The following is a 26,722-nucleotide window of genomic DNA, read 5'->3' on the forward strand; positions in this document are numbered from 1 at the left end:
AATTATACATGCTGCACGGGTGCGATAGGTACTTCAGTCCAGGCACATAAACAGAGCCACAGATAACAACAACTGAATGAATTAACTCCGCCAAAAGCATCAAAATGTTTAATTAAAACAATTAAGCTGATTGAATCAACCAATGCAAGTTATGTTTTGGGAGCAGCGCCGACTGCGGGCTGCAACAAGCCGCGGCTCTCCCAGGCGGCGCTGCTGGCGGCTGTGCGGGGCGGGCTGGCGCTGCCTCCCGCGGCCGCTAGGTGGCGCCGCGTCTCCGTGGCTGCCTGCGCACGGCGGCTGGATTGGCGCAGCCAGAGACAAATTGGCGCCATTTTGAAGCCAAGAGGAGGATCAGAGCTGCAGAAGGGGAGACGATTGGCTGCTATTCATCAAACTAGGTAGGATTAATTAACCCCAAATGCTGCAAATTTGAGATCGGAAGGTGTGTGATGATGGGGGTCAGCCGGGGTTAGCTCCAGGTGCGAGAAAAAGCCCAGAGAAGGAGGTCTAAAATGAGCGATGCGTGGCAGGCGCTGCGGTCCGCTCTGGCTGCCCGAGTAGTGCTGGCTGCGCCGGGGAGAGAGCGGCTGAGAGCGGGCTCCCCTTCCCCCCCGTGTAAATGCGAAATACACGTCCTCGACACCCGTTTGAGGTGCAGATGAGGCGCAGTTGATGTCGCGGGTGGAGGCGCCGTGTTTAGAGCAGCTCTTGCGGCGGCGGCGCAGGGTGCATGCGAGTGGCCTGCTCTGCGCTGCCCGGAGCACAACAATGCGGCTCCCGATCACTGACCGGTGTGACCCGATCCATGCGATCCAGCGGCCCGGCGGTGGCCATTACACATGCCCGGTGTCCGTGTGGCGCAAGAGGAATCGGTGCTCAAATGCGGTGTTTTGGGGGTGAAGTGACTGATTCCCTGCTTCTCATGTACGTGTAGCGGAGGAAGCTCAACCCCCTCCCTCCCTTAAAAAAAACAAAACCCACTTTTCTAGTAGGAGATGCATACTCTGCGTTCGCATTATTCTGGGCGTCCTGCTGTAGTTGGGAGTCGGGAGCTGCTAGCTGTCAAGACGCAGATTTGAAGGTATGCAAAGCCGCACATCGCAGGGCTTGTTCTGTACGACCTGTGTGTGATGGATGCCACAGTAACAGTTTTGTAGATGCACCTCCTAGCCGTGTTGTTTTCCCGGCTTGTGCCTTTATGGACACGAAAACGCGCTGCATTGGCGTCTGATCACAGCCAGCATGCCAGGCTTTCACTGAAAGGGCTGTTTCTGGATGCTGCGGTCACAGGTTGGTGTATGTCTTGTGTCTAGTGCTCCCCGGCAAGTGTCCTTGTATGTTGCCTTTCTGTCGCGGTTGCATGTTGCAATCGGCGCCTCTGTGGACTACAGTTTCTGCAGATGCGTGCACAAGCTCTCCGTGCAACCGGGCTCGTTTTAGCTTCTTGCAGTTGGAAAATACAAGAGACCAAAACGTCCAGAAGAGGTTACAGCACGGTGTGGTGCCCCTTGATCTCCCGTCTGACCTGTCGGTGTAGAAGTTCACTTGATGTCAATGTGGGCAGCTTTTGAAATGCAACTCCATCGGTGCGCTATGCATTGTCATGTCTTGTGATATGTATGCAGGTAGTAGGAGTGTCGTGTATCTCATTTGCATTGTTAACTATTTTGTTTCCATTACAACATGTTGTTTTGTATTTCGTATGAGCATCAGTATCTTTTCATTCGTGCTTAATGCAAGATGGTTAACTTAAAAGTGTTATGATCTAGCCTATACATATTATAGAATAAGCTATTTAAATAAACTGACTTTGTGTGTGTGTGTGTGTCGGGATGTGGATTTGATTGCAACAGCTTCAAGATGGACTATGAGGATGTCTGTCTTTTTCTGAGTGGGAAGCAAAACAAATGAGAATCTGTGCAGTGTTCACTTGTATCGACCTGTGTCCAGTTAGCTGAAATTCATGGCCAGTAGCTTATCTTGGGAAGAAGCTCGAAGAGGACCTTGAGCACCAGCTCCAGTGCTAGTGCCGTAGAGGTGTATAATGGAGGCATTTAGGTTGCACCGTGAACACAAGTGCAAGTGTCTTATTTGCAGCCATGTCAGGAACGTGTTTCACAATCGCACCCACCAGTGAGACTAAATGAAGTGTCTGAAGTGGCTCATGACCGGGCGGGAACAGGGAGGTGTGTGCGAGGATCAAAATGCAAAAGCATCTTCTGTGTTGGCAAAGATTTTAGAGCACAAAAAATGAGAAGGGATCACAAAAATGTTAAAAGCATAAGTCTGATAGATATGTCCAGCATTCACTCTTTTGTTCTACAGTGCAGTCCTGCTTTTAAGATATACAGGACATACTAAAAACGGTGTTGTCCTTAACATATTAGAGCTGAAGTCTGTAATGATTAATTTTCTAGTGTCATCATATTTATAAACTGCTACATAAGGATGACATCTTTTTTTTCTTTTGTATAATTGCCTTGCCAATAGAGTAGGGAATGGTCTCTCGGATGCTCAAATGTAGGAACAAGCTGTGTGAGCTGCAACAGTACATGCATTTCCATGGAGACCGCAGACTTTGTCACCTCCGAGGGGAAGGTAAAATCTGTCCGCTCTCTGGTCCAGTGTTGGGTGGAGCAATGAATCATTTCCCTACATGAATATCTGTCTGTTGTGATGCAGTGCGATGCACATCGAACACCGAGATTTGCGAGTCTTATGTGTGCTGAACTTTTAGTGTTGCTAGCTTATTACAGCTTTTACTCTTAGTGTGTCAGTGTTTTTTGGCTCCATTCAGACTGTAATTAATTAATGAACCTAATGCTTTAGATTAGATTGTTTTTATTTATTGTAAGTACCTCTTGCAGATCTTTCCCCCTGTAATCTGTGGTTTGCTTTGACATGTTTCAGATTTCAACCAGGAAGATTTGTACTAAATATATATTTTTATATTCTATGAAGCTCGCCCTTTTTCCTCCGTATTTGTTTGTGTCTCAGTAGAGCGGAAATAATGTGCCATGAAATATTCCTTGTTTAAGTGTCCTGTCGGCTGGTAAGCTGGCTGCTGTGCTAGAGCCTCAGCTCCTAACACGTTGTCTAGACTGGCCCCGTCTTCCAAACTGGCACTTAAAATGACTGTTTTCTCAATCCTTTTAATAACAAGACTCAGTCACTTTCAGTCACTAATAATGCTTGTCAGGGGTACATTTGAACTGAAACATGTTTATTTTATTGGGATTCCCCCCCCCATCATTATCAGTGAAAACGTGAACATATCGGGCTGGATTCTCCTCTTTAAATTACGACTTGAAACAAGTACACTTACGAACTCCTTGCAAAATCTCTTGTATAGCCCGGGCTCTTGTCTGTTATTCTTCTGTGCAGAAATACATGAAAAACTTTCAAATGGAACTAACAATGCAATGAATTGGTTATGTGGAAGCTTATAACAGTAAGTTTTTCTTATATTTTACAGTTACTGTATCATGCATGTCTTTTTAATCTGAAAATGCCAAATTGGAAGTATGTGATTAATGTTTTGACATGATGGGTAACCAACCAAGGTTAAAAACACAGTTTAAAAAAAAAAAAAAAATCCCCTCTTATCTGTGAGAAACTCTTTAAGCTGCACCCCCACCCTTCCCTTCCTCTGTATCTGGTACTTGATGGTTAGCTCCTGTAATTTCCCACCCTGCTCCAGGTAATAATAAAGGCCTATGAGCACATTTACATTGAGAAGAATGTCCTATCTATTGGGAGGCATGCAGGCGGATCTGTTTTGCTTTTTGGAGCGGTTTTTGCATACTCCGCTCCTTGTTACAATCGAGAGGCCGATGGATTGCAACATATACCAGGATGTTTTGGCCGATTTAAGCTGGCGCATACCCTCTCGAGCTTCTCGACAGAGTGTGAGGGGACTTCCCTGCAACATAATCATCTGGAGGCGCGTCTGCAATCAAATGGTTAAAAGAGCACACAATCGGCAATCTCGATTCTCCATGGCAGTCTCCAGACCACACTCGATCCAATCCAATCTTTTGTGATTGAACTGAAAAAAGCAGTCTATCAGCACACAATTGGATGACTTCGAGGAGTCGGGGAGATTCTTTGTGAGGAGTCGGTGAACCGTTTAACAGGTCACAGGAAGAGCCGCACAGCCATAGTGGATTGAGAAAGCACTGAATGAATTTGAACCCTATTTAGAAATGTAACTTTTTGATAGTTATTCTGTTATTGTGTACAGTATTTAGTCATACCCTTAATTTTTGGATTTTGGATTTCAGACCACCCCATTCCAGGATCTCCGTTCTTTCACTTCTAACGCTCCACTTGGACATCCAACGGCACAGGCTGACCAGGGATTGGTTGTCCCCAGGGTTTGCTGTTGTGCAACAAGCCGAGGAAACCCCTATCCCCCACACCTGGTCAGCATGGGTACTGATATCTTAGATTTCAGTCTTAAATCTTCGCCATCTATGGCCCAAAACGGAGCTCCAATTGGAGGCTTGCCACTTGAAAGCAAGACCCCGTTCACACTTGAGATTTAGGTGAACGGGGTCATAGATTTAGGCCGGCCCTGGTCCGGGTCAAAACTAGTCCCGCTTTTCGACCCGGCCTAAATGCGACTGTGACGCGCCGGGCCCTGCGCCGGGTGAAAAGCGTCAGCGTGTGACGCAACTCAAGCCCCGCCCCCAGAGACGCGTGTCAGAGACGCGGAATAAACAACGAGTAAACAGAGTAAACACAGAGTAAACACGGGCACCGACACAGTTTACACCACTGCAGGACACCGTATTGTCTCTGTATTGTTTGAATGTCATATCGATCTATAGCCTTAAATGTACTGATACATCTTTATATATATATTATAAAAGTCTAGGCTAAGTAATGAGTTCTAATGTAAACAGTTGAAACTACTCGGTCGATTAAAATAAAAGTGTGTAGCTGGTAAACTTGCTATTGTTTGTTCTTGTACTAAGTATGATTGAACTCTGAAATGTAACAGTATGCATTTTACACGTGGAAATTGCATTGTGAAATTGCGAACGGGACCATAACTTAATTAATTATCCGAATTTTGCATTAAAACGATATAAATTTAACCGAAGCAGGTTTCCATTCAAATCAGTGCATTTTAATAAGAGACCAGTTGTTCATTATCCAATCCGAAATGCAGTTATATTGAGCTGAGCAGTACGATCACAAATGCCGGCGTAAGAGGTAAAAACTGGGCCGATGCACAAATGAAAGCGCGGTTTACAAGGTGGCTGCAGATACAGTTACAGCAGACACCGCAGAAGCGCGCAGCGCGGCCGTGAGGATATATCACTACAGGCGCGTCACAGGCTGCTGTCGGTGCAGACGACTGCATACTAATGCATAGGATTTCTTGTGATTTAATGCAATGTCCTAATAAAGGTGCTTCGCTTTCGGGTGAATGGTATAACAGCACTTTTAGACTCGCAGAACCGAAGATAGACATTTGAAAAATGGAAATATATGACTTAGATTCCCCATTGAACCAGCACATTTTTAATTATTTTAGAAAGCTTCGGCTGCAGAGGCTTAAGATTGCTTTAAATTAAAATATAGAACCGAACAATAGCCAATCGATATTAATAAGTTGTGATTATAAATACAGCGCATACGCCTGTAAGCAGAGCTAATGTCCTGCGTCACTGGCTTGTTTGAGCAGGTGTGTTTATTCCCGGCATGCATTTCGTTCAGGCCGCTTTTCGCGCGCATATGTGACGCACTGAGGCTCCTAAACCCGCAGGTGTGAACAGGGTGTCTGAAAACAGCCGGCCTAAATTTGAGGCGCCCAGGGCCGGCCTAATCAGTGTGAACGGGGTCCAAGTATGTTTTTAAAAGAGCAGATTATGTCCTCACTCTAATATTTAAAGACCGTGTAGTATTTCTGTAAAACCTCTCGATCTTTAATAGTTTTAGAGTGACCTGGTCGTTACAGAAGCCTAAACAGCCTCTCCTTGCAATGGTAGGTTTTTTCCCTGACTTTCCAGCACGCGTGTTGCCGGTTTCGGTGTCGTCAAAGCCCGCAGTCCGTGAGTTCAGACTCGCAGACCTGAACAGCATTTGCGTTTTCGTAAGACAGTCGACAGACTATTTTAACGCTGGTGTTTAATAAGCGTGAAAATGTATTCTCAGCTTTCCCTGACTCAAATGTCATCTCTGCTTGTGAGACTTTTATTTATTTATTTTTGTACAAATCCCATAATCATGTAATGTATTTCTTCATTTCCTACAAAGCAGATCTGAATTTCTCACAACAATTTCTTCTACTCGTTGACAGCTAGTGGAGGAGGTTGACACTTGTCCCTGTTTTTCAGATTTAAAGATGCAGCATTTTTAGACCTTGAATCATATTTGAAATCCAATGTTTTTTCTTGGCCGTATGGTACCTACGTGTGCTTTATGTTTGACTGCATTACAGTACTGTTCTCTTTGTTCATGTAATGTTTTTGTCCATGGCAGTTGTTTCCACTTAGTCTATGAAATGGTTTTATTCTAAAACTCAAACCTTCTCTTACTCTGTCAAGGCTCAGATGTTTTTCCCTTTTACATCTATAAAGAGAGAAATCGTGCAACTGTTCCACTTTTATATTTGGGACTTTTACAGATTATGAGCCTTTTTATTTTTATTATGGTAACCTAATCAAAATGGTAGCCGTACTTTTTTTTTTTTGCCCCTACGGCCTTCCAAAAAAAGCCTCTTCCGAGATTGAATTCCTGCCCTGTGGCCCAACAGCCGCACTGTGTTTGTGTAGATTTCAGAAATGGTGCTGAGCTCCCACGTGTTCAAAGCTCTACGGCTCTGTCTCGACAACTGACTGGCTAAAGACTTCTAACACAGCCAGGGGTGATGCAGAGAGTGATTGTAATAGAAATCTGAAAATAAAACCCTTTCCCTTTGTAATTGTGCAGCCCTATATTAGAAGAAAATGTGTTGGGGGGGGGGGGGCGGGGGAGCTCTTCTGTAGTCCGTTGGGCATTTGCATTTTTCAATTTTTTCATTTTCTTCTTTCTTTTTGTGAATTACAATTACGTTTAAACGAATACAGGGATGTTCTGTATAAGAGCAGATTGAAGGTGAATGGCCCCAGCAGAGGTTAGCAGTTGTTGTTGTGGACGCTGAAGCGCCTCCCTGCTCTCACAGCTTTTGAGTTGTGCCTGGCACGGGTGCTTAGCCCTTCCTCTCCATTTCCTCCAAAACGCATTGCTGCCCTCAGTTTCCTTTTCAGAGCTTTTTCACGGTGGTTAACTTTCCTGGGCATGCTTGAGCAGCCTAGCATTTGCAAACAATTTTTTTTTTTTGTATTTATTATTAATAATAATAATAATAAACAAATACATCCTAGGGCAAACAGCAGGTTGATTATTATTAATAATATTATTATTATTATTATTATTATTATTTTTCTCATTCTACAAAGCTTTGACTTTTAACCAGTCCTCCTGCACTAATGCCCCTTTTCCTCTGGCACATCACACCCGACTCTGAACCGAGCCAAACCGGCCTGGTGCGAGTCGGGTGTTTTTCCACTGCAAAACTTGAGCTGAGGTCAATGACGTCACGCTGCGGACATCGAGAGACACTGAATGATAGCCGTGCTTTCAGATGCATACAATGGAGGATCTTGAGAGTGGTGTTCTCATTATTTAAATTTTTTGCCAAATGGAAGTGAAAACCAACCTCTTCTTACCCTCCCACCACTGCTACATTTGAGCAAATCGGCACTCTTCCACATCCCAGCCCAGGTATCGATACACACTGCAGTAAATCAGGGACCACTTTTGCATTCCGGCTTGTCCTGATATAATGCAATCGATTAATCCATTCCAGTTTCTATAATTCATAAAGTACCACCTGTGGGTGACTCCTTGCTGTTGCTGAGGTGTTGAGGTTGGCTGCAGTACGACCCTGCTTCTGCCTGTTTGCCAACCCTTTATAGCAGTGCTTTTGATACAAACAGGACCCCAGGGAATACAAACACACCTTTGTTGCACTGTCTGCACACAAAAAAAAATCTCTGCTGGGCTTTCCGTTATTATATGGTGAAGCGATAGGTGGCACAGGTGGATGGCTGTTGGCAGAAGCGAGCAGTATGAGTCGTGTTTAACTGAGGAGTTAACCCAAGGGGAGGGTGCTGTCTGGATCAGCTCTAAGCTCCTGTGTGGGTGTTGATCCAGCTAAAATGAAAACGCAAGTTAAGCATAATTTATATAGCTGTAATTCTTATTTTAAAAAATGCAAATAAAAGACGCATTTTGAATGGTGTGAAGGTAGGTCTGGGGATTTTCCGTGTAAGGGTGCATTTTGACTTGGGAAGGTTTGAAACCCATTTTTGAAAAAATGTTTAAACCTTCCATAGTCCTGCATAATGTTCTAGCTACATTACTGTATCTTGTATATATACGGTGTTAGGGCCGTCCCGAAGGTCCAATTGTTGCCTTTGAATGTTCAGAACACATTACCGAGGAAGGTTTGAATCTTCATTGGTGCTAATGTGCATAATTTACAGATTGTCACATTAGCTACTAGTGTATAGATTTTTTTTTGTTTTTTTACAGGTAATCCATATATAAAACAAAACACCCCCTTGTAGTTCAAAATATAAAATCTCGAACAGAAATCATGCTTTTATTTATTTTTACAAGCACACGGTTTATGTACAGGTATTTGATTTTTACATGCATGAAACATGTTAACCTTCCAGTAAAAGCACTTGCACATAATAAACTGTATGAGCGGTGATGTATGCATGTTACCTTTTAGTATTTTATTCAATAGTTTTAAACCCTTGATGAAAGTATTCAGTAACATAAAAAAAAAAAAAACCCTATACTGAAAGTAGTAAATACTAAAGACACCAGTTCTGCAGACCGAATGAACCTTCGAAGACAGCCTTAGTATTATATACATGATTGAAAATACTATGCTTTTTACAGGTAACCTGAATTGAATACAATATTCCTGTGTAGTTTTAAATGCATTTCCAAGGTATTTTTTTTCTTCAAAACACACTGTCTACATGAATTCTGTGGTGTGTGTGATACTCGTATACATATAGCCTAAGTTTGCTGTTCAAGAGCCTTATTCCGATCTTCAGTTGGCTTTTGTAGGTTTTACAAATCTTTATTTAACAGTCCCTGTTCAGAGCTGCTAAACTCAGATGTTATAAGAGATGGTGTTATCAGTTGCATTTTAACAACCTTGATTAGCTGAATGTTAATGAAGTTCTGAGATGGGAGTCTTTCAAAATAATGGGAAACCGGGAAACTGTTGTCCTTTGTCCTAATTGTAATAGTAATTATTACTGTATGGAGATATTGTAGGTTTCATATTTCCATAAAGTTCTGGCTGCAAACATGAAGCTGAAAACATACACTCTAGTAGGTCTACATTGCTTGTGTCATTAAAGACCTGAGATTCAGAAGTCGTGGTGTCCACAACAGCATCAGGCTGTTAAAATCGGCTGAAAGGAATGTAAATCTGCCATGGAGTCTGTATTTACTCTGTCATTGTTCTTCACGGCCTTCTCAGCCACTTCACTGGGTTCAGTAATTTCTCGTTATGTGGACACCACCCTTCTGCAGGATTTATGGCACAACCACAGAGCCTTTAATTTGATAGCACTGTGGTGATTTAGCTTGTGGAGCAGGACCGGTCGTGTTGTCATTGATCTAAGGTGACACGAGGTGAGTTTTACGTGTTTGTCAACAAAAAAATCGAGCTGAAGAGGCTGCACCGACGGCATTCGCACGTCTTTCCTTTCCAGCTGTGTCTAGGCCTTCCCCCTCCACACACTCGCACACATACACTTTTCAGTACCTCTGGAACATTAATGGCTATTTAAATAAAAACACCTGTGTTGATAAGCTACAGTACATATTGATGGGTGGTTAGAGTACTGTGTTCCTGCACATGAGCTCCTGCTGTAACTAAATGAGCACAGGTAGAAACCACAAAAGCAGAGACATAGGCATTCCTCAACTATCCAATTATTAAGCGGGTTTTAATAAATTATATTTTTTCTGGGGGTGTGTGACTTGCATTAGAAATGTTAAACATGAGAGTTTTTTCTTTTGCTCCAGCCCTTTGGTTTTCCAGTGTGCAACTCCTTGTCAAATAAAGCCTTTGTTATATGCCCTGTAGCTCCTATAATTGGACAGGATCATTGCTTAAGTACAGCTTTTAATTACAAATGGGAGCGATATTCTCCCGAAGAATCGCAGCCCCTTTCTTACCCAGATGCCCTTTTGAATCTGTGTGTTTAACAAGCCTGTTTAATTGGATGCCTCCTCTTTGCAATAGCATGTCCCTAATTACGGCAAATACAAGCCTGTTTGTGGAAGTTGTGATCTTGTGGATGATGCTTCTAAGCACAGTCCAGGCCCGCTGTCTCAAAACTGCAGCAGCACTGGTCCAAAAGACACAGTTTTATGCAGGCCGTTTCGTGAGGCTGCATGGCTGCCTTGTGAAGAAGTTTGGATTATAGCCAGCGGGTTCTTGGGCTATAGTCTCAATTGACCAGGCTGTGCGACTCTGGACTCCATTGCTGTACAGTTTGAGAAGTGAATATAAATGGAAACAAGTACTCTACAATAGATACAGCAAGTCAGCCAAATTAGAACTTTAATTCTGTTCAAACACTGATTTTCATATTGGTTAACAAAATTATATGCGATTTGTGATATTCATCTATATTTAGGTGCTGTGTTGAACAGCTGATTCTCGGGGCTTTCGCTCATGCTAAGCTCAGCTGGTACAAAGCGGCACTGATCTTGCCCTGATATGAATTAATCGGCACAGTTTGACAGCCCGGCTCCTCAGATGCCACCGCTAAGCTGGTGAGCGAGTTCAGCTGAGGTCGTTCTGCTCAGTACTCAACCGCTGGGGGCTCTAGCCTTGAACAAATGGTGGAATAATGGAGAAACGGAACAGAAACGCACCGGTTTTGATGCATGTTTTTTGTGTGTGTCGACGGGCACGCTCTGAGGGAGCAGGCCCTGTACGCTGGGCAATTGAAAACCACTTAATAGGAATAGACTTTGGGGTCTGGGGGTGTTGGTGAAGCGGATGAAAGGGGGGGGTTGAGTGAGGCACCCATTTGAACTCATCGGAGTGCATTGTGATCAATACATCTGCCCACGAGAGACCAGCATCCTCTCCAGGAAGGTGTCCTGTATGTTTTCACACAGATATACTGGTCATTCTCCAGTATCAATCAGTCAGACCGTAAGATATGTGGAGATGCAATGTGAGTAGCAATACAGGATTTATATGCACATCTTTTAATTGAAAATGTTTATTGTTTAGATTGTATTGAATGATGTTTGTTGGCTATTCATATACATTTTGTTTTTTTTCATCGGTTTGAAATACTCTAAAGTAACAGTTACAGGTATAAATTAAAATGGTCAGGTTAGCATGGTCAAAGAAAACTCAAGAGCTTTGGCACCATAGCTTAGTGGAGCTCTTGTCTCCTCAGATATCTGCTAATGTGTCACTTGTTTCATAAAGGACCAGCTTCGTTGTAACTCGGACACGCTTTGGATACTGACCTATGAACTAGATGACTAGGAGAGAGATGACTAATCCACTTCACTGCAGGGACTGATAGACTAACTGGTGCCGTGGTCGACCACAATGGGCTGAATCATTTCTCTCGGGCTGTTTTTTGCTTTTCCCCTCAATTTCATGCATTTATTCAGTGCATTGCAATGAGGCTTACCTGTTGTACTTGTGAGCAAAAGACGGAGGTTTTGGAATTTTAAGTCCTCTCTCCTGGGAGCTTGTGAAGTCGGTTTAATTCTCTCCGCACAGGTAGCGAAGTCTCTGCCTCATTGTAATTCAGCCTGCTCTCGCCTTGCATTTTTCATTCAGGACTGCAGAGCCATGGAGCGCTGGGGGAGCAGAGCGTAATGAATACTTGATTAGCTCTGTACTTGGTCAGGCCCTTATTTATAGTTGTTCCACTTTCATTTGCTGATCTTCGGGGCCGTGCGCCGTGTGGAATTGTTTGCAAATTTAGGTTTCCATAGGAACTGCACGATGGGCCTTCTGCTATATTGTTTTATTACATTAAGCGGTTGCCCAGTGTCTTGTGCTCAGAGTGGCCCTTAATGAGTATTGAGCTGTGATCTATAATTATCACGACAGCGGTTGAAACTGAGAGGAATAGATGAGCAGAAAATGGGTAAAGCGCCATGGCTTTCCATCTGTACATTTTTCATCCCAGCCTACATAGACACGCAGAAGGGAATTATGAAGTAGAACTGGTCAGGGTGATGGGGGTTGGGCCGTCCAATGGCCACATCCTCATGATAAGCCCATCATTCCTTTAGTCAAAGCGAGTCTTTGGGGTCATTGGGGGTTCTCCTGAAATGGACATTATTTGGAAAGCCATATCATTTTAAATGCTCAAACTGCCATGTGATATATTTTTATGTTACCAATTTTTGCAGTGTTGCTCTCATTGACCTTGACAGAAGGTGTCTTTTTTTTTTTTTCCTTGCTCCTGAAATCAGGTGGTGTGAAATACAATCCCAATCAGACTTGGTTTTTTTCTGTGTTTCCCAGTCCTCTTTCTGAAGAGCAGAAAGATAGAAACATCTGCATTATTTCCCACAAGAAGCATAATTAAATTATTTCTTTATGGAGGGGGTTTGTTAAAAGCAAGTGACATCATTCATTTTTCCACTTTTGCACAGTACTAGACATGGCGCTTCAGACACTTCATTAATGAAATGTTATTTCAGCAAAGGGACACTCCAGTGTTTTTGTTTTAGCTTAGACTAACATTATTGGGTTTCTTCTGAAATGTGCTACAGACGTGGTTCTTCACTAGCTCAGCAAATATAGTAGAATTGGGGGAGGGGAAATTTGATCGATTGGAGAAGTGTTAAATATTGGAGTGAATGAATTACAGTTGATGTAATCGGGTTGGTTTGCGGGAAAAAGATCAGACTTAACCTAAATAAAATAAAAAGTGACCTTGGTTCATTGGAATGTGGATCTTCTCTGATATAATGGGACTACTGATAGTGCAAGTCAAGTGGGTTTGGAGAAATCAGAAAGGCATGCTATTATGAATAACCATGTAATCAGTAGGGCTGTTCCGGTGACAGGTTTTTAATATTGATATACCAATTGGCATCCAATAAGAGCATTTATTCTCCATTTATAAATAGCCTACTGTTGGCAGAAAAATTACAGTTCCTAAATTTAGAGGGGTTACTATGTGTAAGGAGTGGAAAGGGCAATTTTATCTGTGGTGTCTCATTTGTGATTCAGGTTACCACAGAGACCTCGGTCAGCAAAAAATATGGACTTTTGGTAATTTAAACGGTACCTGTATTCAAAAGACAGTCCTAGACATTTTATCCAGATCAACTCATTACTTTAGATCATGCTTGTATTGTCAACAAAGCACGCATAACCCGATTGTCCAAGTTTCTTTGTCAAATTTTCAGGTCAAGTATCACTCCAGTGGGCCGCCATATTGCTGATTATTTACCCAGGTCAAAGGTCAATATGACGTATTGTCATTGATGGCCCTAAGTTGGAATCTTGAACGGACGATATGCATGCTGGGAAAGCTGTCAAATATATCTGTAAAGTCACGGTCTGTGAATGGATAAAAAAATCTCTAGGCTGATGACAAACATAGTAAAGTCCTTTTATATTGGTCTGTGCCAAGCATTGGATTTATTATGCCAGGCCGTACGTTTCTTTTTAGGAGAATCTCCGCTACGCAGCTAAAAACTCAAGTCTCTTGTCACAGACCGTTTCCCCGTGAATTAATACTTTGTAATTGATGCCCCAATTTTGGGCGGATCTGACTAATTTATCCTCTGAGGTAGGGCTGGGCGATATGACTTAAAAATAATATCTCTATTTTTAGAAGTTTTGGCGATACACGGTGTATATCTCGATATTTCTTGTTTTTATCCAATCAAGCTACAAAATAAGACCAAAGACATTCAAATTGCAACTATTTATTGAATCATTAACTATGCAAAACTATCACATACCACATGCAGGCTGTCATGGTAAAATGCAAAATGCAACACATTACAGCGCAAGTCTTGTGTGATTACTATTATGTGTGTTATGTTGTTATGGGATAAATATGTACAGAAATACACAGTATGATTTACGGTCACATAACAATAATAACACAAGTAATAGTAATCATGCAACATATGCACTGTAAAAGGTACAGATTCAGGTAGATTTAGCACATCCGGGTTTATAGTGGCGCATTAACATCTGCTAGACAGAGACATTTCTCCTCTGACTGTCACGATTCGATTTTGCTTACCGGCACAGCATGGGTTAATACAAAATAGTTATTATTATAAAAACTGTTGTACCACTTCACTTAATAAAAAGAAAATTAAACTTCATCTTTTTGCATTACTTTCAAATTTATTAAAATGAAAACAAACTTAATTATTCTTTAATTTTATACAAATTATATACATCTAAATTAGCGGGGGTGGGGGGTACTTGCAAATATAGTTTATCCCAGCGACAAGAGCAGGAAACAACATGTGCGCTTGCGCATTATGTTGCTTATTCTGTGTCAGTTCACTCTCCTCCATGTCTGTCTGTGTTTCTGATGCACATTTCTCGCCTGCATCCGACACGTGGCAGAACCGGGGAGAACACAAAGCGTTGTCCAAATGACGAAAAATACTGCCGTAAAGAGTAGGATTTGCGACACTATGAAATAAACGATACAGCATAATATGAAACAATAGACGTTTTTCTACCATCACACGATATATATCGTCGTATCGCACAGCCCTACTCTGAGGGTTAAATACAATGTCGTGCAGGTTACTATGAGCAATGTTACGGTTAGTTTCCCGTTCGCATCTGCATGCACAATTCAGACTAAGCCTACTAATATAATTTGACACATTGGATATTTTAAAACTCAGTTGTTAAACTAAGAATAATCTGTTTACTGTGTGGAACTTTACCAATTGATAGTGGTCCCACTGGTGCAGGTCCCCCAACATGTGGTGCAATCATTGCATCAATGAACGCCATCTCTAGGGATGACTTATGAGCTCTGTAACTGTCCAGCTCATGTTTGTTTGCAAAACACTTTAGGTCTAGTGACTGAATGTCATGGTACATAAGTTAATGCTCTTTGCAGCAAATGCATTCTTGGTCAGTTTCTTGTGGTATACATTCCCCACAGGTACACCAAATATCTGGTGACTTCCTTGTTGAATCTGAATGTATTTCTTCTTCCATATTACTCTAGTTTTGTTTATTTTATCACAATCTCAGTACTTGCCACTAGTTTCCGTATACAGCATATGTATCAACATGACTTCACAGCAACAGCGCCATTTTAGAGCTCCAGTCCAGCGAAGCTTAGCGAGTTTTAAGGATTTTGAACAGTTTAAACTATGCACTGTTAGTAAATAGTAGGCTGTTATTGGTTGAATATGTATCAGGGACACTATCTATTGAATTGGCTATACATGTGCAATCACTACAGGTACCCTTTAAGGTGGTTTTCAGTGACCATGAGTCTTGTCATATTGAATACAGACTAATTACGATTAAAAGGTTTTTGGTTGTGTGCTTGTTTTGTTTGTTGCAGGTCGTGTTCGTGTTGCGCAGATTTCCGCAGTTCTGCTCAGAGCTGCACAATTCCACAGATCCCATTGGTGCAGCAGCACAGATTTGCGCAGAACTGTGGAAGTATGCGCTACACGAATGTGACCTGCAATCAGCTGTAGATCTCCAGCACCGTATTTAACACATTTACTATTCACTGTTTCACTGTGACATCTTTTTGTGCAAGTCTACAGCAGCAAAACATCAGAAAGAAATGACAAATAGCCCAAACGGGTCTCAAAATCTTACATTGGGTGTGCCAGAGAATGATACACAAACAAGGCAACAGCATGCACCTTTTTATAGATGTGACATTTACCCATTCAGACTCTCATGAACATCCAAGTACTTACAGACATTGTTGATATGTTAAATTGAACATATTAATATTAAGTTTTTGCTGACGCTAAAAACGTACGAAAGTTGGGTGTGGGGGGGGCTGACGGTGAAACCGTTCGAGAGCGGCGGGGGTGGTATTCTGTGTCATACTGGACAACACTTAAAAAAGCATCAAATAATTTGCATTGTTATCCGGTATGACATTTTTGATACTAGAAATCATATGATTTATAATAAGGTATAAATTATTATTTTCAGAAATAAAACTTTTTGAAATATATGCATAACATTCTAATGAAGGTAGAAAGGTTTAATTTGTATTTTAAACTTATTTTAACATTTTAAAATCCTTATTCGTCACTGACCCTTAAATATACTTTTTGTACACCCGTTTGGTGTCTTTGTTACAATCAAAACCCTGGGGGGGGGGGGGAGTTCAGTGTTAAAAACATGCCACTTGCAAAAAATGTAGCTGGCTGATTATCTTGATTATCTTTTTTCATACAGATGTCTTTAGATAAGGCAGTTCAATAAAAAAATAAAAAAACACAAGAACATAATAATGACGTTACATTTTTGACTCTCGTAACACTAGTGGTACGTGTTTTTTTTATATTATATTATATGGGTGACGAATTAAAGGACAAACCTGTATAAAGTAGTGGAGGAACATAACGAATGCAGGTGCCTCCAAACAGGTGTACTGCATGATACAATTAAACAAATAACATCCTAGCTCTGTGGCATGTATACAAATGCTGAGCAGGCCCAGTTGACCTCGACTTTGGATCAAAATGGCAAGAGGATGGGATCTAAGGGACTTTGAAAGAGTCATTATTGGTGCACCATAGGCACAGGTCTGCAGAGATGTGGAAAAAGGTGATATGCTCAGATGAGTCATCCTTCACCATATTCTCGACAAGTGGGCGAGTGCATGTGTGGCGACACCAAGAGAACGGTACAGGCCTGACTGCTGGACCCCTACAGTGAGGGTGTCTGGAGGCTCTGTTATGCTTGGGGGGGCATTTTCCTGGCATGGTTTGGGTTCACTGGTCCCCTTAGAGGGAAGGGTCACTGCAAATCATGACAGAGTTATTCTGAGTGATCACCTTTATCCTGTGGTGAAACATTTCTATCCTGATGGGAGTGGTCTCTTCCAGGATGACAATGCCCCGCTCCACAGGGCACAAGGGCTCACTGAATGGTTAGATTAGTATGAAAATTATGTGACTCATATGCTATGGCCTTTGCAGTCACCAGATCTCAACCCAGTTGAACACCTATGGGAGATCTTGGACTGATGTGTTAGACAGCACTCTCCACCACCATCATCAAAACACCAAATGAGGGAATATCTTTTGGAAGAATGGTGTTCATCCCTCCAGTAGAGTCCAGAGACTCGTAGAATCTGTGCCAAGAGCATTGAAGCTGTTCTGGCGGCTCGTGGTGCCCAACACCTCACTGAGACACTTTATTGTATTTTCCTTTAATTTGTCACCCGTGTGTGTGTGTGTGTGTGTATGTATATGTATGTATATGTATGTATATGTATGTATATGTATGTATGTGTATGTATGTGTGTGTGTGTGTGTGTATATATATATATATATATATATATATATATATATATATATACACACTACATTGTTTCTATTTCCCCCTTTATTACTGTCTTTTTATTGTTCTGGTTTTTCAACCAGTTTATAATTGCCTGTTTCATGTGCAGCTGGAGGTTTTAAACAGATCAGCTCGAGTTGTCTGGCTACCTGCCCGTGGAGGCTGATGTTAGGTTTGCACTGCTTGATAAGAATAACTTGGCAGCGAAAATCCGCATTTCTCCATGGTTTCAGCTGGAGGTGGTAGCACTAACACCCCAGAGACCGCACAGCATACAGCAAGCTGTGCATAAACCCCTCTGGCCAAGCCGTTCAAAAGCTCAGAATATAAAAGCGCAGTGTGGAGCTGTCTTGCTTGCCACCATTTAACTTCCAAATGCTTCTGAAGCCTCTGAAACGGGAGCAGTTTATGCAACAACATTTTGTCGATCTCGATAACAGGGCAGGACCAAGGCATTCATAGCTTTCGTCTCCACTCTTAGCTTCATTACTGCCTCATTAGGGCCTCGTGCTTGTGCTAATCAAATGTTGATCCTTTGACTGTGTGTATATGGGGATTGGGAGCTGATCGTAGCACTTAGGGCGTGTCTCTCTCAGTGCGACTCTTGGATGGTGCTTGGTTTTCCACTTGGGAGTCATCACATGTTCAGGATAGAGTAGGAGGCCATCAGAGAACCTGGCCATTGTGCTCCTATGGTTTAGTTGGCTTTGACAGACACTTGAACATTGCAAGTTACTGAATATCAGTGGGAACATGCAAAAGATGCAGCATCCATCTAATGTATTTGCACTTAATCAAGCAATATACATGAATTTTAAGGGGAACTTGCTAGTGGTTGCAGTTAATCAATGCATCAGTTAACGATCATCTGATCATCGTGCTCCAAACACGTATTTGACCCATCAAATTAGAACCCAGTTTGAAGTCTCCTGTTGCTCTATCATACTGAAACATTGAGTGTGACAATGCATTGATTTTTTTTTTTTTTTTTTTATAATTTTTTTGGTAGCATTTAGACAAGTTGTATTTATGCAAAATGTTCTGTTTTTCACATTTTCTGGATGTGACTAACTTTGATTTTCTGTAAACTAAATTAATGCAGAAATTAGCAAGTTTCTCAGGAACTGCTAACTTTTTAGTTGTAAGACACTAACAAGTGTACATCTGGCCATTTGACTGAATTTGTGGGACAATCGATTCCCATCCCACGCAGACATCACCCAGACCAGTCCACCCTGCTCACTGATGATGCTCACTCAAACCTAGTGGACGAATGGAGAGCCATGACCTACGCCTCCCTCTAACCCCCGCCCTCACCACAAAACCGTGCCAAAACTCGTAAACGGAAATAAAAAAAATCCGAAAGCAAAGATTGCACCATCGCAGCCACAGACAAGGGACAACAGTGCTCTCGCTTTAACATTATTTCCTTTCAATTACTATTTTTTTGCTTTTGATATAATTCTTTTTGTTTACGATTCTATACATTTTGCTTTCGATTGTTTTATTTTTTGATCTCGATATCATTTTTTTTTCTCAACTTTTTGTTTACAATATTTTTTATTTTGAATTCGTTACTTGCTAATTTGAGCCCATACAGAAGCACACCTGCATTTTTAAATCAGATTAATGTTTGACATCACCCCAGTAGATGGTGTCAATAGAACAGGGGTGTCAAACTCAAGCCTTCAATGACTGCAATCCTCTACGTTTTAATGGGTGTCTTTAAATCATCTTAAGGGCTGAGACGCATGCTAAACTGACTAAGCTAATGAAATAATTAACTGAATGAGGGAAATGCGACCTTAGGAGGTGCAAAAAGCAGGAGGCTGTGAATGGGCAAATTTCAAACAAATTAGGGAGGGGAATCGCAAAGCCATTCTGAAAAAACAACACTATGATGTTGTTTTTAATGTTATAAACCTGTGTTTGTAACCCGTGCTTCCCTGTGGTAGGGGAACTTGACGTACAGGTTGCGGTTTGTCCAGCTCATTTTTCAGAAGCCTTTTGTTGTTGACATTGCTGTTGTCTAAGTCCTCCACAAATATTTCTCCTCTGAGGAGCTAGACTCCCTAAGAAAGCGCACAGACACCGATCATTAACTCTTCAAGGGCTCCTATCTTTGGACGTGTGGCTAAGAGTTTCCTTTCAGTAGACCAAATAGATGATCGCCCAACATGGTGATGAGGAGTGTATATCAAAAGTATGCATTTTTTGTAAAAATGTTATCTTGTTATAGTACACGCACAAACACCTCTACTTGTGCACATGTGAAATGCATGTTTTGAAGCTGCTGTTTTTATTAAAAAAAAAAAAAAAAAAATCAAAATATGAAATGGGTGAATCTGTTATCTTAGACCAGTTGGTTAAGGTTCTGGAGACAGCTATACTTGCAAGGAAATGCAGTTTAAAAGTTTTAGTCTGCCGTGATACCAGGGGCTTCATAGCTGACCGTTCCAGAGAGTTATACACTGCAAGCATTGGCATTCGGTATAGATAACTGTGTAAGTGACCGCAGCACAATCTCGATATCTGCGAATGGAGACTGGATAGTACAGTAGTATGGGCCTCTGTCACCCTTCGTGGGACCCTCCAAGCCTTGGGCGAGCATTTTTCCAAACGGCAGAACACAGCGCTGGGTGCAATTCTCTTGTTGCATAAATATTTCAGAGATGCAGTGAGGAAATGGGAAATGGATGTTCCTGCGGTCTCCTCGCATTAGGAAATGTGTTCGTCCCGGCAGTGAGCGATCTGTCTGTTTTCTCACGGCTTGGGGACGGGAAGCGCACAGAGGGTGACAATATTGATGACCCCACCTGCTCCCTGCACCGCGACCTACAATTTCTTTTCATTTCCTTTTCCTTCCTGAATGGCGTCCGTAAGCATCCAGAGCAGAACTGAAATATTGCTCGGTGGGATTGGGATGTCGTTTACAAGGAGCCCTGAAGTCTGTTCATGCATAGGAGGACATGAATACCCAAAGCACTGATTTCTCAGAAAAGGCAGCTTCCTCACATTCAATATGCGTTACAGGGAGCATGTTTCAGAAACCGAAACCTAGAGAGATTTATTACTTTATCATTATTTTTTCCATTTGAAATTCATTTTCTAGTGTGAACGATGGAATTATTTCTAACCCAAGGATGTTTTTCGATGCTATTTTCTCTTTCTGATAAAAAGCTGTAGAGAACCATTTCAGAATGGAAGATCATGCCATCTGAAACCGAACTTAATAGCACCAACCTTTGCAGCAGTAGGATTCTTTTGCCGTTTCCTTAGCTCTTAGATGGTTGCCGACAGCAACCGCAGAAAATGTTCTGTTCCTCGCTCTCTTTGTCAATGTATTGGCTGGGGAGTGCAGTTGTTCTACTAATAGAAGAGATCTTGGTAAATTCCTCAAATGCTGACAATGAGGAGGAGCAGACACCGATCCCCAGAGAGCTAATATCCTGTCTGCTGTGGCAGGTGGATTACAGCACCCTCATTAGGACTGGGAATTTCTGTGGTATTGCCGTTTTAATTGATAAACCATATGGTCTGTGATCAGTCAGAATAACAGGTCGTTTTTCTTCATGACAGAGGCAGATCTCGCTTTGATTGCAGTGAATGTTTTTCTCTTTGTACGAATGTGTGCAAGGATTGCAGGAAAGTGTGTGCAGGGGTGTTCAGAAGTTACCTTGTGTTTGAATGCTCAGCTGGTACTGGGAGCCCATTATATTACCTTTTTATTAGTATTGGTCAGTCTGTAACTGTATTAAAACCCAAGTAAAATAAACTTTTTATTTGTACTCCTATGCCTTCATGTTTTTTTAACGATGTAACACAATTTAAGCTTTTGATTGTCAGATATTTTGATGTACACTGTGCTTTCCGTATGATGCAGAAAATGAAGGCCAGATATCAGCGCTGCAGGTGATTTGTGAGTTTAGCTTGTGTTGTTTTGTGTATACTAATCTATAATGCTTCTCTCTCTCTCCAGGGAGCACTGATTGGAGACCATGGCTCACTCCAAGACCAGAGCCACCGATGGCAAGATCACCTACCCCCCGGGGGTCAAGGAGATCTCTGACAAGATCTCCAAAGAGGAGATGGTCCGAAGGCTAAAGGTGGGTGTGAGGGAGACCCTGGATGGGCACGTTGAAGTGCTGCTGCAGAGATTTGAACCTGTGCAGAACAGCATTAGGAAAATAACAGCCCCTTTAGGCTCAGGTACAATCAGCTGTATGCTTAACATAAGGGCACTGGCTTTCAAAAGCACATTTTGATCCATTTCTTAATCTAAATAAGACTGCACAAATGACAAGGTCAAGTGTCTGAATATTGGGCTAAAGGAACAACTGGTGTCCTTCAGATCATTCGATTGCAAATCTCTTGTCTTGGGCATGAAAAGGCTCAGCCAGTTAGCTGATTTCAGCAGTTTTAGTCAGGAAAAAACTACAATATTCAGCTGAGTATGGTTGTAACATGGGGATATTGGCCAGCTGTCTTATAGATTTCAGTGGATTCTCTGATCTTATACAATTTCACGCCTGATATCTAGGTCAGATTGTGCTGTTGTTACACCTCTTGCTACTTGCCCGATTACAGCCCTGCTCTTCCAGCAGAACATAGCTAGACTCGGTCTAGAGGCTAAAACATCCATTCCAGTGAAGGCCAAAGCATTCAGAAATCGAATGCATGTATACAAAAATCATTTAAAATGTATCCTAATGTTGGCAGTGTAAATTAACATCCACCTCCCCATCCATGGCTCTCATGACCCAATAGACTTCATTTGAAAAGATCTAGGTGGGTATTGCAGCCTGTGTAGCTATGAAGAACACCATCGATCACCTTCTCACCCTCGAAAAAGATGTCGTCAGTTGTCTGTTGGCAGTTTTGCAGTCCACCTTCAGTATGAGGAGTCTGGTTTGTCTGGCTGGTATTTTTTGTTAGTTTTGCAGAAACAGCCAGTCAAATAGCTCGTGAAGGAACACTTGTCAGCTGCCTTTCAGTACATTTGAAAAGGAATATGATTTAGCACCAGATGTATTACTTTGGATTCAATTTATAAAAATAAAAACTGCAAAAGGACACTATTTAAACTGCAATCAGATAATACAGGGCATTGCATCTGTTAGAGTAGATTTTGTGTAATAATTAATGTACTAAGACTCATCAGGAGAAAATCTAAATTATAATTACAAAAACACAACATGCATAATAAAATTATGCTGTCCAGTTCGAAGAATTCGTTGACACCACCATGCTGGCAGACTGGATAAATATGAGCATCATTGTGTATCACCTTTTGGCAGGTTAAAGAGTCCACTTAATGGAAAGCAATACCTAATCTATGCATGATTCATCATCAGGGCTGCATGATTTAATTGAGAAACAGACATAGGTTAACAAAGCTAATTGACAGTGTTCGAGGCAGGCAGGGACAGCAGAAATAAACAGTCAATGTAAGCAAGTTGTGTCGATTTCATCTTAGGGCCGATTCCATATCGCTGACTCTGCTGCCCCCTGTAGGACGAAGGCTGGGATGGATGGAGAGAAACTGATTTGTGGAGGCTCTTGCTGCCCCGCGGGTTTCTGTTCTGCTCTGATGGGCTGCATCTTTCTCTGTCTCGCAGATGGTGGTGAAGACCTTCATGGACATGGACCAGGATTCGGAGGAGGAAAAAGAGCTCTACCTCAATCTGGCCCTCCACCTGGCCTCTGACTTCTTCCTCAAGCACCCTGACAAGGACGTGCGTCTGCTCGTGGCCTGCTGCTTGGCCGACATCTTCAGGATCTACGCTCCGGAGGCGCCCTACACCTCGCCAGACAAGTTGAAGGTACCTTGACCCACTTCCTTCTGCAGGGAGTGTATTAAAAGGGAAAGCACATTCATAGAGATTTGTAATGATGGGAATATTTTATTAATTATCACTTCATAATTTTGTGTATGTATTTTTATTGTAAGAACTAAAATAAGGTTTTGTGTGTGTTTTGTTTTCCTCCTCTACATTGCAGGATATATTTATGTTCATAACAAGGCAGCTGAAAGGACTAGAAGACACCAAAAGTGCTCAGTTCAACAGATACTTCTATTTACTTGAGGTAAGTGTATGTGATTGGTGTTTGGTTTAAGCAGGGACTTGAAGACCTGCCACAACAACTTACCGCACAATAGAGGAGAATCTGCAGTATCACCTTCCACACACACACACATCCTTCAGCTCTGCCCTGAGCCAGCAATCTTTTACTGAGGATGTCAGTTTTAATCAAACCATCAACCCTTTAGCATTTTTTCCATCTATATCTTCTGTATTAAGCACATGGCCCACAGTTCTTGTCCAAAGCAAGTGATAACACTGGCTTCTACCCTTAAAAACTAGTTATTAACTGCATTTTATTTCCTCCTCAGAATATTGCCTGGGTGAAGTCCTACAACATCTGTTTTGAGTTGGAGGATAGCAATGAAATCTTTACGCAGCTCTACAGAACACTATTCCAAGTCATAAAGTAAGTAAACGATATACCCTCATGGTTGCCCTGGTAATGTGCTTTCTCTCGTTTGTTGAAGTGACTAGTGTTTAATGTACTTCAGTTTGTGTGTGGAGAATGGCAGAAAGGCTTCACGCTGTGCGCCCTGTTCAGCAATAAAGTAATTTGCTTATTTAGTGGAATTAATTATTTCGTTGTGACTTCATCTCTTGACCAATTTGTGGTAAACCAAGAGTGCAATGAAAATGAAGCTTCCAGTTTCAAGCTGAAGAGTAAGTCTGATTGTGTCTTTTCCAGTAATGGCCATAACCAGAAGGTGCACATGCACATGGTGGATCTGATGAGCTCCATCATCTGTGAGGGGGACACGGTGTCTCAGGAGCTGCTGGACACTGTTCTCGTGAACCTTGTGCCGGCACATAAGGTAAACCCCACCGCCACATCGACTAGAGTCTAGAACGGGACATACTTGCATTCTGAAAACCCTTTGAATAAAAATTTAAAATAATACAAAAACTTAAATGTGGCTTATTACCATGTTGGCTTGAAATTGGGAAGATTAAGGCCTACACCAAATCCAAACTGTGACCAACCCGCAAATTACAAAGCTGTTCCCTATCGCAATTTGTATTTGTAAGTGGTAGAAAATGGCTCCTGACAATGAATCAAACCACAACGGGGTACAAGTTTGTAATTTGTGTTGCACTGGGTACTTCAAAGTTTGATTTAAGCCACATTAAAGTTTACATTTGTAAGGCTTAACATGATTTCGAGGTTAAATCGTAGTTCCAGTATTGCAGTTTGAAAGGTTTCTGTACCATCTTTTGTGTTAGTTTTTTGGTCAAAACAAGCATTTTAAAAGACACAAAATGTTGTGCTAAAGACTCCTTTGTTGTTGTTAAATCAGTCTGTAGAGTTCCGCTGAAAACAGCCCATGTGTGGGTGGATTGTGCAGTGGAGCTTCAGGCTGTTGATATTGATCCATGCAGCTGATTGCTTGTGCCGTATAACACCCCATTTCCTAAAATGTAGTTCCTGCTGTACATCAGATTAAACGGACTATAAGTGTCTGTTACTCTGTAGATGTGAAACAGACTTTAATACATGAAAAATGTACATGCAGTTATAGTCTTTGTTGCTGTTTTCCTAGATATAGCTGACGGTAATCTAGATGGTTTGCTACCTTGGTTGTGTTTCTAAAATGTGAAGCTTGACATCATGGAAACTCAAGCCCGTCCAGCAGGAGCTTAATGTGCTTAATTGTGTTTTATTGTCTGTGCAGAATTTAAACAAACAGGCTTACGACTTGGCCAAAGCCCTGCTGAAGAGGACTGCGCAGGCCATTGAGCCGTACATTACTAATGTAAGTGAGCAATCTCTCCCTCTTATAAGACAGTTCATGGACTTCTTCGGGTCAAATAAGTCATGGTCTGGTGGCTGAGTAACCAAACTCACTGCCAGGCTTTTCAGTTTGATGGCAAACAAACTTCACTCAGTGTTAGTATCCAGGGATACAGGAATCCTTCCTGGAAGAGAGTTCGTTGTGGAAGGATTTTACTATACTTTAAAACACTATATTTTAAGAGTCTCTATTGCAGCATTTCACAAAATATATTTTTTAATAAGCACAGATGTGATGTTTTTTGTACTTGATAATGAGGCATAAGTAAAGCTGAGTATTGCTTTTTTGTGATTTAAATCTGGAACATTTCCATTACCTGGGATGATGCAGGGAATTGTCTAGGTAGGAATTGTTGATGCAGCTTGACTTTAGGGAGGTTTTGTTGTGCTGCTTTAGTTTATCCTGCATGTGTAAAGACATCATTTTAACTCGGGCTCTCAAGGGAAACTGGGAAGCGCTGCCTATCAAATGTGGAAATACTCCCTTTAGTCCCAATTAAAACCTGCATGTTGAGGGAGTCTTCACTGCTTCACAGAAGGCACTCTTCATGATAATGATGAGATTGCATTTAAAGTAATAATTACAGGATCTTTTTTTTAAATGTATATTTGATGTTGTTTATTTTTAGGGAGGATGATCTTATCTCATTTAATTTGAAGGCACTGGTATTTGCTAATCTAACATTGAGTTCCCTGTATTTCAGGCCTGTAAGGTTAACAGTGACCATTGTGCTGTTTTGGTTGTGCAGTTTTTTAACCAGGTGCTGATGCTGGGGAAGACCTCGGTCAGCGACCTCTCTGAGCACGTGTTCGACCTGATTCTGGAGCTGTACAACATCGATAGCCACCTGCTGCTCTCCGTCTTACCACAGCTGGAGTTTAAACTGAAGGTATCTACTCATTCTTCATTCTGAATGGCTGCTGTTGGCTGCAGAGAGAGAGAGCTGTGTGTGACCTGTAACTTAAACACCTTCCTCTACTCCTAATGTGGGTCAGTGAGGAGAGAGCAATTCAACGCCTGACTGCACAAGTTAAGCAGTTCCTTAACAGTGAAGTCTTCATCAGTAATATAACCATCCTCCCAAATATTGAGAAGCCAGACATACTCTTACTGCTTCATTAGCTCTTGTACCAATGATGTATCTGGTTCATATGTGCTCTAAAGTGCAGCTTTTTTTCTCAAATGCCACAAGAGTCAGATTAAAGAGCCACACCAAAAGGTTTTCA

The 26,722-nt window shown here is 41.8% G+C and overlaps 1 protein-coding gene across 2 annotated transcripts in view; it reads left to right on the plus strand.

Annotated features, from left to right (window-relative positions):
• Nucleotides 1-302: 302 nt before the first annotated feature.
• The window catches only part of pds5b (PDS5 cohesin associated factor B), a 48,104-nt gene continuing 21,684 nt past the window's right edge, over nucleotides 303-26,722 (plus strand). For both annotated transcript variants that reach the window (XR_010816434.1, XM_066699742.1), the window contains exons 1-8: nucleotides 303-398; nucleotides 21,600-21,726; nucleotides 23,239-23,442; nucleotides 23,621-23,707; nucleotides 24,015-24,112; nucleotides 24,392-24,518; nucleotides 25,377-25,457; nucleotides 26,245-26,385. Coding sequence is in view for 1 of the 2 variants with exons in the window: in XM_066699742.1 (XP_066555839.1) it covers nucleotides 21,619-21,726; nucleotides 23,239-23,442; nucleotides 23,621-23,707; nucleotides 24,015-24,112; nucleotides 24,392-24,518; nucleotides 25,377-25,457; nucleotides 26,245-26,385 (846 nt within the window). In the remaining variant the exon portion in view is untranslated. The remainder of the gene's footprint in view (nucleotides 399-21,599; nucleotides 21,727-23,238; nucleotides 23,443-23,620; nucleotides 23,708-24,014; nucleotides 24,113-24,391; nucleotides 24,519-25,376; nucleotides 25,458-26,244; nucleotides 26,386-26,722) is intronic.

The sequence above is a fragment of the Amia ocellicauda genome, chromosome 3 (genome assembly GCF_036373705.1).
Source record: "Amia ocellicauda isolate fAmiCal2 chromosome 3, fAmiCal2.hap1, whole genome shotgun sequence".
NCBI lineage: Eukaryota > Metazoa > Chordata > Actinopteri > Amiiformes > Amiidae > Amia > Amia ocellicauda.